The sequence below is a fragment of the Trichechus manatus genome, unplaced genomic scaffold, assembly GCF_000243295.1.
Source record: "Trichechus manatus latirostris isolate Lorelei unplaced genomic scaffold, TriManLat1.0 scaffold00001, whole genome shotgun sequence".
In the NCBI taxonomy this organism is placed as follows: domain Eukaryota; kingdom Metazoa; phylum Chordata; class Mammalia; order Sirenia; family Trichechidae; genus Trichechus; species Trichechus manatus.
The window spans coordinates 23706357-23725635 of NW_004443937.1; the positions used below are offsets into that span (position 1 = coordinate 23706357).

Sequence of the window (19279 nt, forward strand, 5' to 3'; positions counted from 1 at the left end):
TGTGTGAACTTTTTCATGGGTTTTTACAATAGAGGTCTCATACAATATTTGTCCTTTTGTGATTGACTGATTTCACTCAGCATAATGTCCTCCAGTTTCATCCGTGTTATGAAATGCTTCACAGATTAATTGTTCTTTGTCATTGCATAGTACTTCATCGTGTGTATGTACCATAGTTTGTTTATCCATTCATCTGTTGATGGGCATCTAGGTTGTTTCGATTGTTTTGCTATTGTGAACAAGGCTGCCATGAACGTAGGTGTGCATATGTCTATTCTAGTGACGACTCTTACTTCTCTAGGATATATTCCTAGGAGTGGGATTGCCGGATCGAATGGTATGAATATTTCTAGCTTTCTGAGGAAGCGCCATATCATTTTCCAACATGGTTGTATCATTTTGCATTCTCACCAGCAGTGCGTAAGAGTTCCCATCTCCCCACAGCCCCTCCAACATTTGTTATTTCCAGTGTTTTTGATTCGTGCCAGTAATGCCAGGGTGAGATGGTATCTCATTGTGGTTTTAATTTGCATTTCTCTAATGTGTATTTTGATTTTTGTATATGCTTGCATTTGTTTTTTCACTTATTTTTCAAAAATAATAGTATACTGACCAGATTTTCTGTACCTTGCTTTTTTTAAAATATATTTTGTAGTTTTTTGGAGTTTTTCCATGTTTGAGGGACTTTCTTGTTTTTCTGCAGCTATATGAATCTACCATGATTTATTTAATGTTTAATATGCAATATTTGATATTTTTAAAGGAAGCATAAAGTACTATCTAAAAAAAATATAAAAGATACAAATAATTTCCATTTTATACTGTTGCTGGTTAATAAGAGAGGGTTATAATGGCTAACATTTATTTAGTGCTTACTGTGTATGGAGCCCTGGTGGCACAGGGGTTAAGAGCTTGGCTGCTAACTAAAAGGTCAGCAGTTCAAATCCACCAGCCACTCCTTGGAAACCCTATGGGGCAGTTCTCTGTCCTATAGACTTGCTGTGAGTCAGAACCGACTTGACAGTACCTAATAACAACAATGAATGTGCCAAGTATTGTGCTAAGTTCCTTTGTATACATTATTTCATTTAGTTTTCAATATACTCTTTGAGGTGTAGTTTTTAATTACCCCTTTTACATATACATATTATGACCTCAAAACTCAAAATGTGGAACCCTGGTGGCACTGTGGTTAAGAGTTCTGCTGGTAACCAAAAGGTCAGCAATTCAAATCCACCAGCTGCTCCTTGGAAACCTTATGGGGCAGTTCTACTCTGTCCAGTAGGTTCACTATGAGTTGGAATAGACTCAACGGCAATGAGTTTGGTTTCGTTTTGGTGCTCAGAATGTGGACCTCACACCATCAGCATCATCTGGTAGTGTTATGGATTGAATTGTGTCCCCCCAAAATGTGTGTAAACTTGGCTATGTCATGATTCCCAGCATCATGTGATTGTCCACCATTTTGTCATCTGGTGTGATATTCCTATGTGTTGTAAATCCTACCTCTATGATGTTAATGAGGTGGAATTAGCAGTAGTTATGTTAATGAGGCAGGACTCAATCTACAAGATCAAGTTGTGTCTTAAGTCAATCTCTTTTGAGATATAAAAGAGAGAAGCAAGCAGAGAGACATGAGGAGCTCATACCACCAAGAAACAAGAGCCAGGATAATAACACATCCTTTGGATCCAGGGTCCCTGTGCTGAGAAGCTCCTAGACCAGGAGGAAGATGGATGACAAGGACTTTTCCCTAGAGCCCAGAGAGAGAAAGCCATCCCCTGTGGCTGGTGCCCTGAATTTGGACTTCTAGCCTCCTAGACTGTGAGAGAATAAATTTCTCTTTGTTAAAGGCATCACTTGTAGTATTTCTGTTATAGCATCATTACATAACTAAGAGAGAATTTGGTACCGAGAGTGAGGTGCTGCTCTAACAGATACCTAAAATGTGGAAGTGATTTTGAAATGGTGAACGGATAGAGGCTGGAAGAGTTGTAAAGTGCCTAGTAGTAAAAGCCTAGATTGCCTCGAAGAGACTGTTGTTGGAATTATGGACATCAAAGACAATTCTGGTGACGACTCAGAAGAAAGTGAGGAGAACTGTTATGCTGGAGACAATGCAGATGAAGAGAAATGGCAGCAGCAGAACCAGGAGACCAGCGCGAAACAGTGCTGGAACAGACCCACGGAGCGAGAGAGCTGAGTACCTTTGGCAGGAGGTTTCCTGGTGGAGTGGGGTGCCTTTGAGCATTTATCACTAGATCTAGGCTTGCTGATCCATAGAACAAGAGAGCTCAGTGCCTTCCGGCAGAAGTTTACTGGTGGAGTAGGGTGCCTACAGGCACTTATCGGTGGAGCTACAGGGCTTTGGAACACTTGCCCCAGCAGGGCAGACGCGGGTGGTGAGGCCCAGAGGCCAAGAGGCCAAGGAACCAAGAAGCAGAAGTCGAAGAGACAAGGAACACCGAAAGCAGAGTTGCCTCAGTCTCAAAAAGTGTAGAGCCAAGACTTCTGAGGTCTCAAAGGGTGGAGTCACCACTCAGATGGACAAGAAGAACGGGGTCGCCCAAATTCAAGGGAGCAGAGTTGCCGTTCCAGTGGGCCTGGAAGGCGGAGCTGATGGCCAGGGCCAAGGGGCCTCCACGTAGAATCTGGAGAGTGTGACCAATACTTAGAGTCTGGAGGGCAGGGCCATTGTGTAAATTGTCTCAGAGAACAGAGGATTATTTTCAGGGCTAATTATATTGAGGGCTAATGTAATGTGTTCTGCTGACTTGCTTGGTGCCTGTTATCCCTTTGTTCCCTCCAGTTTCTCCCATTTATAGTAGAAATGTCTAGCTTGTGCCTGTTCCACCATTGTACTTGAGAAGCAGATAACTTATATTCTAGATTTCACAGATGAAGAGGAATTTTTGGATTTTGGATTTGGAGATGATTTGAGACTTTTCGCCATGATATGATAGGGTAAATGTATTTAACATGTGGCAAGGACATGAATTTTGGGGTGCCAAAGGGTGGAATGTTAGGGATTGCATTGTGTACCCCCAAAAATTGTGTAAACTTGGCTAGGCCATGATTCCCAGCATTATCTGATTGTCCACCATTTTGTCATCTGATGTGATTTTCCTATGTGTTGTAAATCCGACCTGTATGATGTTAATGAGGTGGGATTAGTGACAGTTATGTTAATGAGGCATGAGTTAGTCTACAAGAATTAGGTTATGTCTTAAGTCAATCTCTTTTGAGATACAAAAGAGAGAAGTGAGCAGAGAGACATGGGGACCTCATACCACCAAGAAACAAGAGCCAGGAGAGTAGTGCGTCCTTTGGACCCAGGGTCCCTGCACTGAGAAACTCCTCGACAGGGGAAGATTGATGACAAGCACCTTCCCCCAGAGCCAACAAAGAGAGAAAGACTTCCTCTGGAGCTGGCGCCCTGGATTCGAACTTCGCCTCCTAGACTGGGAGACGATAAATTTCTCTTTGTTAAAGCCATCCACTTGTAGTATTTTTGTTATAGCAGCACTAGGTGACTAAGACAGGGAGCTTGTTAGAAATGCCAACTCTGAGAGCCTCCTCAGCCCTACTGAATCAGAATCTGCATTTTAAGAAGATCCTCAGGTGATTCATATGCACATTAAAGTTTGAGATGTTTTGCCCTATGGGATAAGTACCCACATTCCCATTTTACAAATATGGGGACTGATCCTTGAAAAGGTTAAACTGGCTCCAGACCATGCAGCTCATAAATGATGGAACCAGGGTTTGAACTTAGGTTCATCTGATTCGAGAAACTGCAGTCTGAACCTTCGTGGTTTCATAGGGAATAGGGAAGGAAAAAAACAATTCTTTGAAGGCCAAAATTGCTGACAAAACTTTGGCTTTCAAGGTAATGTAGAGATTTATCTTGTCCAACTTTCTTATTGTCTATACAAGGAAAGACATTCAAAGAGATTTTGTGATTTGCATTAAGTTAATACAAACAGAGAGTGGCAAAACCAGTTCTAGATCATCAGCCTTCTGATTTCTTGTTCATTCTCTCCCCATAATAATTTGAGAATGTTCCCCGGTGGGCCAGTATTCCTTCTCACTACTTTTTACAGATTTCCTACTGATAATTTTGTTGGCTGTTCTGTACCACTTGTGATACTATAATTTCACTTAGTGAGCTAGATAACAGTGGCAAGGCCATACGTTGCCCACCCCTATTTTAGAGGGGAGATATCCTTTGTGTAAATATTGTTTAAGCAGATAATTAGCTATATGCCAGTATTTTTCTTATTAAAATGAATGATTCTCTGGTGCTTATTTTATGTCTTAAGTTTTTCTTAAATGTACTTACTGTTGCTTCTTTTCACATATTTTCATTTTGCCTAGGTATTGTCTGGAGGATGGAGAAACAGACGTGTGGCGTCGACATCAATGAATAGAGAATCCTCTAGGTCTCATGCAGTCTTCACAATTACAATAGAGTCAATGGAGAAGATAAATGAGACTGTGAACATCCGGACCTCCCTCCTCAACATGGTGGATTTAGCAGGCTCTGAAAGGCAAAAAGATACCCATGCAGAAGGGATGAGATTGAAGGTAACAGTGAAATTATGGTCTTCAACTTGTGTGTGAATTCTTACTAGAAGTCAGTTCCAAACAAAGTGTTGTGTGGGCTACAAAGAAATAAGAAATTGCTTCCATCTGAATGAAACAGATTTTGTTGTGGGGTGGAGACAGTAAACATACATGGAATAGGACAAGTCTGTCAGAAGCAGGAGTGTTTGAATTCATACCAGCGGGTTAATGGTGTAAGTTGCCGCAGAGGTCTGAGGAAGAAGCGTGTGACGTGAACTGCTTGGGGGAAGGCTAGAAAAGAAGTAGTTCTTGAGTCTCAAAGGGAAGAAGATTTGGGGAGGCAGAGAGGAGCAGAGACTACATGCTTGGCAGGCGGACATCTCAAGGGTCATTGTGGTTGCAAAGCAAGTAGGACATTTCAGCATGGACCCAGTGGCTGGGTTAGGGTTAGGTAAGCAGGTAGACCCAGATCATTGAGGACCAGGAGTGCCAGGCCAAGTTTGCACTCAACTGATACTAGGAAACCCTTAAAAGTTTTGAGTAGATGAGTGATTTCATGAAGAATTATAAAAACTTAGCCATCTGGACCTCCAATGCTAGATTCAAGAGGGGAGAGCCTGAAGAGAAAGGAGACAAGTTAGGCTGTTGAATATTTCAGGTGTGAAGGGTTAAGGGCCTAGTCCTAGGCTAAGGTGTCAGCAGTGGAATCAGAGGTTCTGCATGTGTTATAAGACTGCAGTACATGTTGTCAATAAAATACATGTGGATTCTATAGGATGTATGTGGGCTAGGGGAGGAGAGTTGGGAATGGTGGAGGAAAGATCTTACTGCATTATAAGTGAGGATTTGAGCCTTTAAGCTCTCAGCAGTTTCAGGCAATTTAAGGCTTGTGTTTCTATTGACACATAATAATAATAGCATACACTTATAATAGCACACATGCCAGCACTGTTCCAAGTGTGCTGCATATATATTAACTCCTTTAACTTTCCCAACAACTCTGGGAAATAGGTACTATTATCCTTTTTATTTTAAGGTTAAAGAAACAGAAGTCAGTTATCCAGGGTCACACAGCTAATAAGCTCAGATTCAAGCTGATGTAGTCTAGCTCCACGAACAGTGCTCTCAGCCATGGTACTATACCGCCTTTCTCATTTATTCAGTGATAATGAATAGTAGCAACTCTGAATTTAGTACATCTTGCTTTATACTTTTCATTCTTTTTCTTTTTTTTGCCTATACTTCCACCATTGCAGATGCAGATACTGAAGTATGCTATCTACAGTAAAAATCCAATATGATTACTTAGCCCAAATATTTTTCATGTCTTCTCAACCCAATGTATTATTATACTTTAGGAGTCCCTGGGTGATAAAAACGATTAATGCATTTAGCTGTTAACTGAAGGGTTGAAGGTTCAAGTCCACTCAGAGGTACCTTAGAAGAAAGCCTGGTGATCTACTTCTGAAAAATCAGCCATTGAAAATGCTGGGGAGCACAGTTTTACTGTGGCACGCATGCGGTTGCCACAAGTCTGAGCTGACTCCAACAGCCTCCAAAATCATTAGTAGGAAATTTGTAAAGGGCAGTGAGAGGAATACTTGTCCATTGAGGAACATCCTCAAATTATTTTCCTTTCCCTGTCCTCTTTCTGTGCCCTCTTCATGATACAGGAAGAGAATGAACAGGAAATCACAAGGCTTAGGTTTTATTATACTTTATAGAATTTGAATTTTGTTTGTAATAAGTTCGTCAGTGGCTTTGAGGGGCTGAAAGGTAGGTTATTAGTTATCACATCCCTATAATGTATCGCAGTGGTTAAGAGCTCAGCTGCTAACCAGAAAGGCCAGCAGTTCGAATACATCAGCTGCTCCTTGGAAACCCTATGGGGCACTTCTGCTCTGTCCTGTAGGGTCGCTATGAGTCAGAATTGACTTGACAGCAATGCATATTTTTTATAATATAGCAAACATTTAACACAAGGATTGGAAAATATGCCTATTAATGTACCACCCCAACTTTTTTCCTCTGGTCTTTTCCCTTACCTATAGATCAGTTTTTGGATTGTTACAGTCATGAGGGGAACTGATGTAATTTTTTTCCTTCACATGATTTTTTGTGCTTGTCTTTGAACACTAAATTGCAGTGTCTATCAAATTGGAGCAGGGTAACTGATAGCTGAGCACATCTTTTTGTTGAAAAATTAGTTATCCTTAACTAATATTGTCCCTGCCTTGTCTTTCCATCCAGAGCTGTCACCCCTCCTTGAACTACTTTAATTCAGAATACCAAAAAGTAACCAGTGTACCTAACTTTTTTTGTTTTTCCCCAACACCTCAGGAAGCAGGTAATATAAACCGATCGTTGAGCTGCCTGGGCCAAGTGATTACTGCGCTTGTTGATGTGGGCAACGGGAAACAGAGGCACGTTTGCTACAGAGACTCCAAACTCACCTTCTTACTGCGGGTAAAGTAGATCAGCGGGTTCCGGGGCTCTTTGTTTTGATTATGCTCACTATGGCAGATAGTGGGACAATCTCTCAGCCTTCCTGGCAAGAATGTATGTTACCCTTTGCCTTAGAAAGGCCTTGTGATTTCTCACCTGAAAATGTGCACCATTCATGTCATTAAACAGGATTCCCTTGGAGGTAATGCCAAAACAGCCATAATTGCTAATGTTCATCCTGGATCCAGGTGTTTTGGGGAAACCCTATCAACGCTTAATTTTGCTCAAAGAGCCAAGCTGATTAAAAACAAGGTAAAAATTCTTCTGAGCACGCTTTATTAAACAAACTAGAAAAATATTTACACTTGCAGCATCCTGTTTCTCTGATTACCCTAATATTAACCTTACTTTTTTTTATTTCTCTATGAAAGCTTATCTTAACTTCAAGATTTCCATCTTTTTTTTCATACAGCCATTTCATGTAGCAGGCCTCTGTATCATGAGTGTGATTGGAGACCCAGGTTAGATCTTATGGGTGTTATTGTTTCGCTAGTTTTTCTTAAGAGAAAAACTAGTTTTTCCTTTGTAATTGGTCTGGAGACTAAACTTACTTGCCTAAACCATGCTAGCAGACGTCTGTGTGTGTGTGTCTGTCTGTGTGTGTGTGTGTGTGTATATGTGTGTCTGTCTGTCTGTCTGTTGGGGGGTGGTCCACTATGAAAATGATTTGATAACATTGACAACTTTGTCTTTCAAGTTGTCTGTGACTCCAAGGATTCCACGTTTTACTTTATATACAAGAAGCTTCCTGATGTTGGTATACACCAGAGGTTGGCAAACTTTTCTTGTAGACTTCTTGGACCATTTGGTCTCTGTCCTAACTACTCAGCTTTGCTTTCTAATGCGGAAAGCAGCCATAAATATTGTGTAAACAAATGGGCGTGGCTGTGTTCCAACCAAACTTTACTTACAGAAACAGGCAGTGGGCTGGGTTTGACCCATGGGCGTAGTTTGCCAAGCCCTGGTATAGACTGTCAAAGGACCAAGGAGTTCACCACTTGCTTTGAAGAGGTTGGAGACCTCTCTGGTTCCAGATAAAAGAATCCTAGTGCCATAAATTGGCTGATTAATTTCCTCTCTCCTTAGAAGGGGAAAATTGGTCATTCTTATCTCAAAAGTAAGTGCCAAGATCATCTGATCATCTAATTATGGTGAGAGTGAAAAGGTCCATGTTGCCCCTTCACCTTCAGCTAGAACAGTCCCCTCAACCCCTGAGGTAGTCACATACAACATTCAAGGGAAGTATAGTTGATTCTCATTATTTGTGTTACTTATGTTCTATAAAGTTGCCGCGAACACTGAAATAGTGAATGCTAAGCCGTTGCTCCTAGGAGAAATACAGGGTTGGTTTCTATGAGCCTCTGCTAACAACATTTTCTTCAACCTATCAATGTATGCATACATCATGGTTGGTAAAGTAGAAGGTCAGCGAAAACGAGGGAAACCCTCAATGAGATGGTTTGACATATAACCAGAACAATGGACTTAAAGATGCCAGTGATCATAAGGGTGACGGAGGACTGGGCAGTGTTTCATTCAGTCATACATAAAGTCTCCATGAGTCAGAGCCGGAAACTAACAACAACAAATCATATATTACCTTGTTTTCTGTGTGTTTCTGTTTAAAGATACTTTTTAAATATGTATTGTTAATTCAATAACTTTCAACTCTCGAAAACAGCACTATAGCTCATGCCTGAACAAAGCTTATCTAACACACATATTTTCTCTGTAAGGCACATCACACAGCCTTGCACTTAGGAACACGAGACAACACTTCAGCACTATGCTTGAGGGCCATTTTATATAACTGACATAAAGCACAAAAATGCGAAAGATGTGGTACTAAAGAGACAGTGAAAAGGACATTTGTTTATAGTTTGGGAATTGGAACAAAAAGCTAGAGTGTTGCCTTCTTCGACCTCAGCTGAGAATGTGTGCCTTGAGTGACTCAAATTTTTTGCCACTCTGTGCATGCCCGTAAATGACCACAAAAGCATTGCAAGTATTGATTTTGGGGTTACAGATAAACTTTAGAAAGTAGGCAAATTTGCAAATATGGAATCCATGGATATGGGGATCAACTTGTAGGTTTTGTTTCTTTTCTTTCTTTTTTTTTTAAATTAAACGTCTTTTTGGGGCCACACCTAGGTAAATCAGAAAAGTCATTCATCTTATTTTCTTAGAGTATAATCCGTAGTGAGGGATTTGTAATATGAAGAGAAAAAATGACTAGAGCTTTCTGTCCCTACTTCTGGGACTTACTGGAAGCCTTTGGAGAGTGGAGACCTGCAGTGACAATTAGAATTATGATGTCACCAATGTGATACTGATGTCAAAATGTACAGGCATGCCTCATAATGCGGCTGGCCATAAGAATTGGAAGCAACTGAAAATAGCTTATTAACACACAAAACAGCAAAGCTAGGATCCTTATACTAGTCACTATCTATGGTAAGTCCCCCTGCTGCAGCCTAGCAGTGGGAACTGTCTCATTGCTAGGGGCCAGGCTCTCTGGGACTTGTTTAAAGATGAGCTATTTAAATCTCTCCCAATGGGCAGACGAGCCTACGACAAGAACTCAGGGGACCTTGGGGCTGCCAGCAGGTTTCTTCCCTCATTGAGTGTCAGGTGTTTCAGAACTGAGTACGTTTAACCTGGGTGGTGCTCAGCTATTGGCCCTTGTGGTCACCCTGTAGGTGTCATGGCCTTTTAGAACTTGTCTCAAATGAGGCATTTCTTTAAGAAAACTGAAGATGATATTTAGTGTGGTGAAAACCAGATGGAGCTGTCAAGCCACCTTATCCTTCCAGGAGGGCTGTTAAGAGATACAGGGTTGGATTCCTCTGAGAAGGGTTGTTTCTGCCAAGCTGATGGACTTCAGGCCAGCCCTGCAGGTCATCACGCTCTTATAGGCTAGGCTCCTTCACCACTGTGTGCTAGGACGGGACGATGCACCCATGGAGGGGTGTACTCTTCTCTGGGACAGAGAAGCTGTCCTTTGGGAGAAGGAAGTGTTAGGTGAACATACCTAGAGCCCAAGGGTGATCCAGTCCAACAGCACCCAGGGCTGGTCAGCAGAGGTGGAAGGTAAGTGGGAGCTGAGGGGAGGAGTAGTGAGGGGGCAGAGAGCTGGCTGGCACTGGTCTCTCTCTGGCCGTACGTGTGAAGGCACAGAGAAGGGAAGCTTCCTTCCCACGCCAGCGCACTGTGATTCCGGTGGCCTTTGGACTGCTGGTGAGATGGAAGTGCAGCTTCCTTTGGTGTTCCTCACTCCACATCAGACAAACAAATGTAAACATAGGACTGTACAATTCAAAGAACATTCTTCCAACGCTTCCTTAAAAATTCTTAAACAGGCAGTGGTAAATGAAGACACCCAAGGAAATGTGAGCCAGCTGCAAGCTGAAGTGAAGAGACTCAAAGAACAACTGGCCCAGTTTACTTCAGGGCAGGTACTACCAGAGAGCTTTCTGACCAGAGGTAAGATGAGCACCATGTCCTTTATCCTGGGAAGGCCACGTGCTAATACTAGTATGAGAACCCTTGATGATAGATTGGCACAACATGATAATACTACCCAGGATTTTCCACAAGTATCTGCCCATATTTATCCCTTTCTGCTTATTTCACCTGCACAGGAACATGGTACTTTGTCTGTAGTCAGACACACATACCAGAGGCACTGAGTTCTGTGAGATATGGTGGGAAGAGGGAATTGAAATAATTTTGAATAATTCATCCGTAATTTGTGCTAAAAAGAGATACTAATAAATTCTGTTTAGATCCACTTCTAAGATTCTGTCATACTGTATATAATCTATTTATGTTTGCAAAATAGGATAAGAGAGATTTAATTTTTATTCAAAGAATAGCTAATGTGTAGCATGAGTTAATATGAAATCCATAAAACCATGAGAGTGAATTAGATCTCAAGAAAGATAGGCACACAACCCAACGAGACTCAATTTATTTAGAGCCACTTCTAAGATTCTGTCATAACTGTATGTAATCTGTATACATTTACTAAATAAAGAAACTTATTTTTTGTTAAAGAATAATATGTAGAATGGGTTAATTTGAATCTATAATCCTGTGATGTCCATCTGGTTCTTTTAGGTTAGTTGAGAGCAGTCCATCAAAGGCTGCCTGTTTTAGTTTATCTTTTGGTTTTAAAATTTTGAGAAATAAACCCTTTTTTCCCCTTTTTTCCTTTCTTCCTTACTGGATCAATTACAAACCAAGAGAAGACTAATTATGTGAAGTATTTCCGAGAGGCAATGTTATTCTTTAAGAAATCTGAACAGGAAAGGAAGGTAGGAAACTGAATTTGGTATAATGGGGATTTGAGATAGTTCAGGATTTTACTGTGTGGTTATTATTGCCTTACTAAATGAAGTAAATGGCACCAAGTAAATAAAGGAAGGCTGTGAAAAATCTAATTTCGCCTTTAAGATTAAATGTGAATTAAAAAAATCACTCATATGTAGCCAAATGGTCAACAATTACTTTAAAACAAAGGTGAGAATGTAAGGGGGCAGGGAAACTAGATTAATGGAAACAGAACAACCAGAATGCAAATGGGGAATGTTCACACATTGTAAAGAATATTACCAATGTCACTGAACAACTTGTGTAGAAATTGTTGAATGGGAACCTAAACTGCTGTATAAACCTTCACCAAACACACCGTAAAATACTATCAAAAAAAAAAATAAAAACAAAAGATTAAATGTGCAGTTAGTGTTTATTTGTGGGTTTATGAAAATTTGAGGAAGCTGAATTATTTTTCTTGTTTAACCAAATTGTGACTTTCTTAAGGCCCTGATAGAAAAAGTTACCCAATTAGAAGACCTCACCATCAAAAAGGAAAAATTTATTCAATCTAATAAAATGATTGTGAAATTTCGAGAAGATCAAATAATGCGGCTGGAGAAGCTCCACAAGGAATCTCGGGGAAGCTTTCTGCCTGAGGAGCAGGATCGTTTGCTCTCAGAGTTAAGAGATGAGATTCAAACTCTGCGAGAACAAGTGAGTACATGGCATTTAAAAAGAAATTCAGAGGAAATGTTAATTTGTCACTGAATTCTTCTAATTTTGTACAATGAAAATTATTTTAATTGAACTGACAGTATGATTGTATATTTCCTTTTCCCCCTTTCCAAAATAGGACACCTGAAGGGAAAAGGTAGGAAGGTGTGGTGTTGCTGCTGCGATAGAACTCAACCGCAGCAGGCCAAGCATAATTTTACCCTAGTGGGCAGTTGTGGTTATCTGAATGGTCAGTCTCTTTAGAGTTGAGCCCTTCAAAGTTTTTTTGTTTTTCTTTTTCCCTGGGGAGGATGGATGGGTAAATAACAGGCCCATGGTTAGAAAGCAAAGATAATCTGTTATCAATTTTTTGTGTATCTTTCCAGAGGTTTTTTTTTTAAATGTATATTCAAACTATTTGTATAGATTTATTCCTTTTTTCACAAAAGACAGTGCACCATATGTACTTTTCTGCACCTTGCCATTTTCATTTAGTATTGTATCTTGGAGGGTGTTCAAACTTGGTTGTCAGAGTTTCCTTCTTCTCTCCCCCCACACCCACCGTATATTTCTTTGCATGAAGAGTCAGCTACAGTGCACACCCTTGTGCTTATCTCCTCGGGCCCCTGGGTAGAAGTTGTAGAATCAGATGTAGAATGACAGAGTTGTTACATGAACATTTCAGTCGGATCACAAATGCCAAGTTAACTTTCCACAGTGGTTGGCTTTTTGGAAAGCCTTGTTCGTTAAGAAAATGTATATAAATATGTCATGTCTGTAATTCTTCTGTCACAGATCGAGCACCACCCCAGAGTTGCAAAGTATGCTATGGAAAATCATTCCCTCAGGGAGGAGAATAGAAGACTGAGATTATTACAGCCTGTGAAAAAAGCCCAAGAAATGGACGCCCAGACCATTGCAAAACTAGAAAAAGCTTTCTCTGAAGTATGTGACGCAGAAAAAAATGACAAAGGTGAGGGATGAGTGTATAAATACCTTGTAAGGGAGGCCCTTTTAAAGCATGTTTGTGCCTTATAATTGGGGTCTTCGTTTTAGCCTCCAGACCTGATCTGCCAACATCTTATGTACGTGTTATTCTTTTATGTTATCAAGAGACATTTTCTAAACTTTAAAAAAAAAAAAAAAATCACAGTAGTAAATTATGTAGGCTGATAGAGCAAGGAAGTACCCATTATATTTCAAATTTCTGTTTTATTGAGAAAAGATTTCTTCAGATAATACTTCTATTTTTTTATTAAATGGAATTTTCTAAAGTATTTCTAAAGCTTAACTAATCACACCATGAGTAAATGCAGAGTTGAAGTGCTTATCAGCCTGGTTAAATTCCGTTCACTGTAAGCGACACCAGGCAGGTCAGACTCCTGATCCACCCAGCAATGTCTTGGTCCTGATGTCGTGATTGCCGGTCATACTTGCCAGCATACACTCTGTTACATGTTATTTCCATCAATTTACTTTTACTCTCGGAAAAGTGACATAGTCAGTCCTAAATCTAACTTACAGGCTTGACAGCTGTAAGTGTTAATCCCCTGGGATTTGGTAGCAGAGTCTGTATTTGCCCTATTAGAGTTAACATTGTCACGGTCTTTTATCACACCCTGTCTCTGCCTTTGTTTTTGTTGTTGTTGTTTTAGGTTGAAACTGAGAAAGTCCTGATCAGTTTTTCCCCTTAATTTTTTTTTTATTGTGATAAAATACATATGACAAAAAAATGGCCATTTTAATAATTTTTAAGTGTGCACTTCAGTGGCGTTAATTACATTCACCATGTTGTGTGACCATCACTGCCTTTCCAAAAGCCTAATCTCTCTGATCTGCCCTCATAAAGAAATGTATTTGTTTTTTTGCTTTTTAAATTTTCTTCTCCAAGCCTTCATTCGTGCTGTTACGGCTTAATAAATTCACGGTATTGAGGTTGGGGAGAGACTAAGATTTTAAACACAAAGTTAGGATCATGTTTTCTGTATTATTTCAGCTGTTCTTCCCTACAGTGTTCTGTGTCATTGGCCACTGTGGCCTCAATACTACCTTGACTTACTGCTTTCAACAGATGCTAATGGGAATTTCTAGGCCCCATTAGCTTGTAAACATCCATCATTCTCTAAAGCACTCTTACCTGATATTTTCCCACACTGAAACTCAGTAGGCTCTCTTCAGTGTATTCAGTCTTCTAAGCAATTTCTGAAAATTAGTATTTTCTACCTGGTAAATCTACCATGCATCTGTCAGTTTGTGATGCTCTGGTGGCTTGTGTGTTGCTGTGATGCTGGAAGCTATGCCACCAGTATGTCAAATACCATCAGGGTCACCCTAGGTAGACAGGTTTCAGTGGAGCTTCCAGACTAAGACAGACTAGGAAGATAGACCTGGCAGTCTACTTCTGAAAAAATTGGCCAGTGAAAACCTTATGAATAGCAGCGGGACATTGTCTGTTATAGTGTCAGAAGATGAGCCCCTCAGGTTGGAAGTCACTCAAAATATGACTGGGGAAGAATAGGAATTCCAGCACACTTAATTGTGCTTATGTGGAACCTGTCCATAGACTAAGAGGCAGTCATTCGAACAGAACAAGGGAATACTGTGTGCTTCAAAATCGGAAAAGTGTGCGTCAGGGTTGTATCCTTTCACCATACTTACTCAGTCCGTATGCTGAGAAAATAATCCAAGAAGCTGGACTATATGAAGAAGAATGGGGCATCAAGATTAGTGGAAGACTTCATTAACAACCTACGATATGAAGATGACACAACCTCGCGTGCTGAAAGTGAAGAGGACTTGGATCAAAGACTACAGCCTTCAGTATGGATTACACCTCAACATAAAGAAAACGAAAATCCTCACAACTGGACCAATAAGCAACATCATGATAAATGGGGAAAATATTGAAGTTGTCAAGGATTTCATTTTACTTGGATCTACAATCAATGCCAATGGAAGAAGCAGTCAAGAAATCAGATGATGTATTGCATTGGGCAAATCTGCTGCAAAAGACCTCTATAGTCTTCAAAAGCAAAGATGTCACTTTGAGGACTAAGGTGCGTCTGACCCAAGCCATGATATTTTCAGTCGCCTCGTATGCATGTGAAAGCTGGACAGTGAATAAGGAAGACTGAAGAAGAACTCATGCCTTTGAATTATGGCGTTGGAGAAGAATATTGAATATACGATGGACTGCCAAGAGAAAGGCTAAGTCTGTCTTGGAAGAAGTACAGCCAGGGTGCTCCTTCCTTGGAAGCGAGGTTGGTGAGACTTCGTCTCATGTACTTTGGACATGCTATCAGGAGGGACCAGTCCCTGGAGAAGGGCATCATACTTGGTAAAGTAGAGCATCAGCGAAAAAGAAGACCCTCGATGAGATGGATTGACACAGTGGCTGCAACAATGGGTTCAAACATAGTAGCAATGATTATGAGGATGGCGCAGGACCAGGCAATGTTTAGTTCTGCTGTGCTTAGGGTTGCTGTTAGTTTGAACTGACTTGACGGCACCTAACAACAACCACCACCTAGTAGATGATAAGTTCTTTCACCTTGCTGCCTTTGCTGTTTGTTTCCTTTTCTAAATAATCCATAGACTGTTAACATTAGCTTTTACTATTAATTGCTGCAAAGTTCAACTGTTGATGTTTCTCCATCCAGCATTATGCATGTTGCTTCACTCATTGTTTGCACCTTCTCCAGCTGGAAAAAGCATTGCCTTAAATATGCTCCTCCATCCTGTGGCCTCTCAGCTTCTTAAATGCAACTTCTAATACTCTTTGATGTTGAGTCCTGTGTCTCCTGCTGAATTACAGGCTCTTGTGGTATAGAGCCCACCTTCTAACCCATTTCTCTTCTTTTTCCACCTTGTGCCTCAGATTGACACCTGACAAAGCACTTAGAAAATGTGTTCTGTTATTTTTTGTCATTTCAAAGACTGAGGTGGTTTCCTTCTTATCAGGTCAGCAAGGTTTCTCTCCTAAAGCTCCAAAAGAGCCATGCTCATTGGCAAACACTGAGAAGTTAAAAGCACAACTCCTACAAATTCAGACAGAGCTGAATAATTCAAAGCAAGAATATGAAGAATTCAAAGAACTAACGAGGTAAAGTGTAAATATACATACATGCTTACCTATTTTAGTATCTTTTAATGCTGGTTCACTTTAGTGTTTAACATTGGTGATTTAATTAGACACTTCACTTTAAATATTAAACCCCCACATTAGCAACTAATTTTTGTTTTGACCTGAAGAGAAAAGGCTTGCTTCTGGCTCTTTAGTAATACATTTAATGAGCTGTATGATGTGAATGTTTTAAGTGATGCTTCTGTTGAGATGAGTGTCTATTGGACTTACATTGTACATTCTTCATCTGGTTACCTAATTTCAGTCACTGTTGTTGTGAACTAAATCAGGAGTTTTAGAAATTATATGTTTATTAATATTCTTACTTGATGCTCATTGTGTAAAAGAAAACAGATAAATAATATTAAAGATAATTCATATTAGAACTAAAATTCATCCTATTGTAAAATATAAGGAGCCTTTGTGGCACAATGGTTTAGCACTCAGCTACTAACTGAAAGGCTGGTGGTTCGAACCCACCCAGCAGCTCTGCAGGAGAAAGACCTGACGATCTTCTGTAAAGATTACAGCCTAGAAGACCCTCTAAGGCATCTCTACTCTGTCATATGGGGTCGCTATGAGTTCAGATCAGCTTGCACCTGACAGCCTAACAGCACCTAACAATAGCAGCAACAGTCATAAAATATAGTTAAGGAAATGTTTGTTTTAAAAATAACGTGTATGGCATCATTATGGATTATTTGGGCTTTTAAAATTTGAGCTCTACTATTTACTAGTTGTGTGCCTTAAATAGTCATCAACTTCTCTAAGCTGTATATTATCCAGTTGGAAAATAAGGGTAATAATCTGAAAGAATGTCTCTGATTAAAAGATACAACTGTAAAGTTATATGAGAGTATAAATTACAACCCGCTGCCGCTGAGTTGATTCCGACTCATAGAGACCCTGTGGGACAGAGCAGAACTGCTCCATAGGGTTTCCAAGGCTGTAATCTTCACCGAAGCAGACTGCTACATTTTTCTCCCGTGGAGCAGCTGGTGGGTTCGAACCACCAACAAGCGCTTAACCACTGTGCCACCAGGGCTCCTTATAAATTATAAAGTACTCTACAAATGTATGACATTACTTATTACCTGAAATACTCAACTTTATTATATCTTTTAGGAAAAAGCAGCTAGAATTGGAATCAGAGCTTCAGTCTCTGCAAAAAGCGAACTTTAATCTTGAAAACCTTCTGGAAGCAACCAAAGTCTGCAAGCGGCAAGAAGTTTCTCAGCTGAATAAAATTCATGCTGAGACGCTTAAGGTAGGTAGTCTGAAGCAATAATTCATCTTAAATCCGTGCAATCTCGTTCTGCTAATAATGGAACGGGTGCATGGTTCTCCTCTAGCTCCAGGTAGAATCCCTTCCAGTCAGTTAACCCTGGGGTGGCACTGGTTCTCGTGTTCTGACACGTACCCCACGGGCAGGGTGGTGTAGGAAAGAATGCACCATTTAGAATCAGACCTAGGTTCAAATTCCAGTCTGCCACTAATCTTCGACAGGGTTTCTTGACTTCTGAGCCTCGTATTTCTTGTCTCTAAACTGCGGATGAGGATGATTTAATTGCAGGTTTGTTAGAGCGCTGCATGAGGTCATTAATACAATGTCTGGCATGCAGTTGATGTCAGTAAATGACAGCTGTTGCTCTCATGTATCATGTGCTTCAACTTGCAGTGGAAGATTAGGAATCCTAAAGACAAAGACCACTGAAGGATTGTAGGTAACACTGGGAATAACAAGAAGGTTTTCTCCCTAAAAGCCATAGCCCTCCAAAAAGAAAAAATATGCGAGCATCTGAGAATGAGGAGGGAGAAGGGGAAACGCAGAGGGAAAGCACTGGAAGGTGATGATGATGATAATTTTAGCTTTTGTGCCAAATTCGCTGAGGGTTAAAAAAAAAAACCTTCCTTATGCATCTTAAACTTTTTAAAAACATTAGAAGTTTATGTATCTATAATGGTTGTTTTTAGTAGGGCTGTTTTTTGTAGAAGACTTCTTTTTAAAATAATTTTATTCATTTTTTTTTATCCACATGAGAAATTTTTAAAGGTGCAAAGGAAGTACAGTGACAAGTGTCTTTCCTTCTGCTGTCCTTCTAGCCATCCAGGACCCTTCTTGGAGGCAATCAGTGTTACCAAGTCTTCTCGTGCTTTATTTTCCTTCATTTCCTTACTTTCTTCTTTTACACACGCGGTAGCATATTATGCACATTGTTCTACACCTCGGGTGTGTTTTTGTTTTTTTGTCTTCTTACTCTAAGTATAAAGATATTTTAGAGTTAGTCCCACGTCTGAGGGAAAAGAAGTGCTCTCCTTTTTTTTGGTTTTTCATTTTGTTCAAAAATCTGTTTTATGGATATAACATGACTTAACCTGGAAAGTGCAATTTTTTTCTTTGAAAGGTAGAATTTTTTTTGTCTGCTTTTTTTTTAAAAAGTAGCCTTTAAAATATGTTAGTGTAGGAAATTATTTTAAAATACTTGTAGAATATTGCAAATTATCTTATAACCCTGTGTTTGTAACACCTTAAAACCAAACCAAACTTGTTGCTGTGGAGTCGATTCCAACTCATAGAGGCCCTATAAGACAGAGTAGAATTGCCCCATAGGATTTCCAAGGAGCAGCTGGTGGATTCGAACTGCCAACCTCTTAACCACTGCGTCACGAGGGCTCCAGTGCAGGACCTTAGCACAGTAGAATTATAGAGCTTGAAGCACTTTGGCTTTCTAGTCCTACCTCATTGGTTTATAGGGGAGCAACAGGACTAAGGGGATTAAAAGGTTTGTCATGGTTGGCATAGCAGTTCAGATCTTTTGTTGCTGTTTTTAATTTTTTTTTTTAATTGTACTTTAGATGAAGGTTTACAGAACAAATAGTTTCTCATTAAACAGTTAGTACACATATTCTTTTATGACATTGATTAACAACCCCACGACATGTCAACACTCTCCCTTCTCGACCTTGGGTTCCCTATTACCAGCTTTCCTGTCCCCTCCTGCCTTCTAGTCCTTGTCCCTGGGCTGTTGTGCCCCATTTAGTCTCATTTTGTTT

At 40.1% G+C, this 19279-nt stretch overlaps 1 protein-coding gene across 1 annotated transcript in view; it reads left to right on the forward strand.

Moving 5' to 3' along the window:
- Positions 1–19279, forward strand: part of KIF15 (kinesin family member 15) — a 63559-nt gene that overhangs the window by 12309 nt on the left and 31971 nt on the right. The window contains exons 6-14 of the mRNA XM_023726202.1: positions 4378–4587; positions 6907–7032; positions 7201–7323; positions 10431–10554; positions 11317–11387; positions 11893–12102; positions 12898–13075; positions 16063–16204; positions 17351–17492. Of these exons, the coding sequence (XP_023581970.1) occupies positions 4378–4587; positions 6907–7032; positions 7201–7323; positions 10431–10554; positions 11317–11387; positions 11893–12102; positions 12898–13075; positions 16063–16204; positions 17351–17492 (1326 nt within the window). The remainder of the gene's footprint in view (positions 1–4377; positions 4588–6906; positions 7033–7200; positions 7324–10430; positions 10555–11316; positions 11388–11892; positions 12103–12897; positions 13076–16062; positions 16205–17350; positions 17493–19279) is intronic.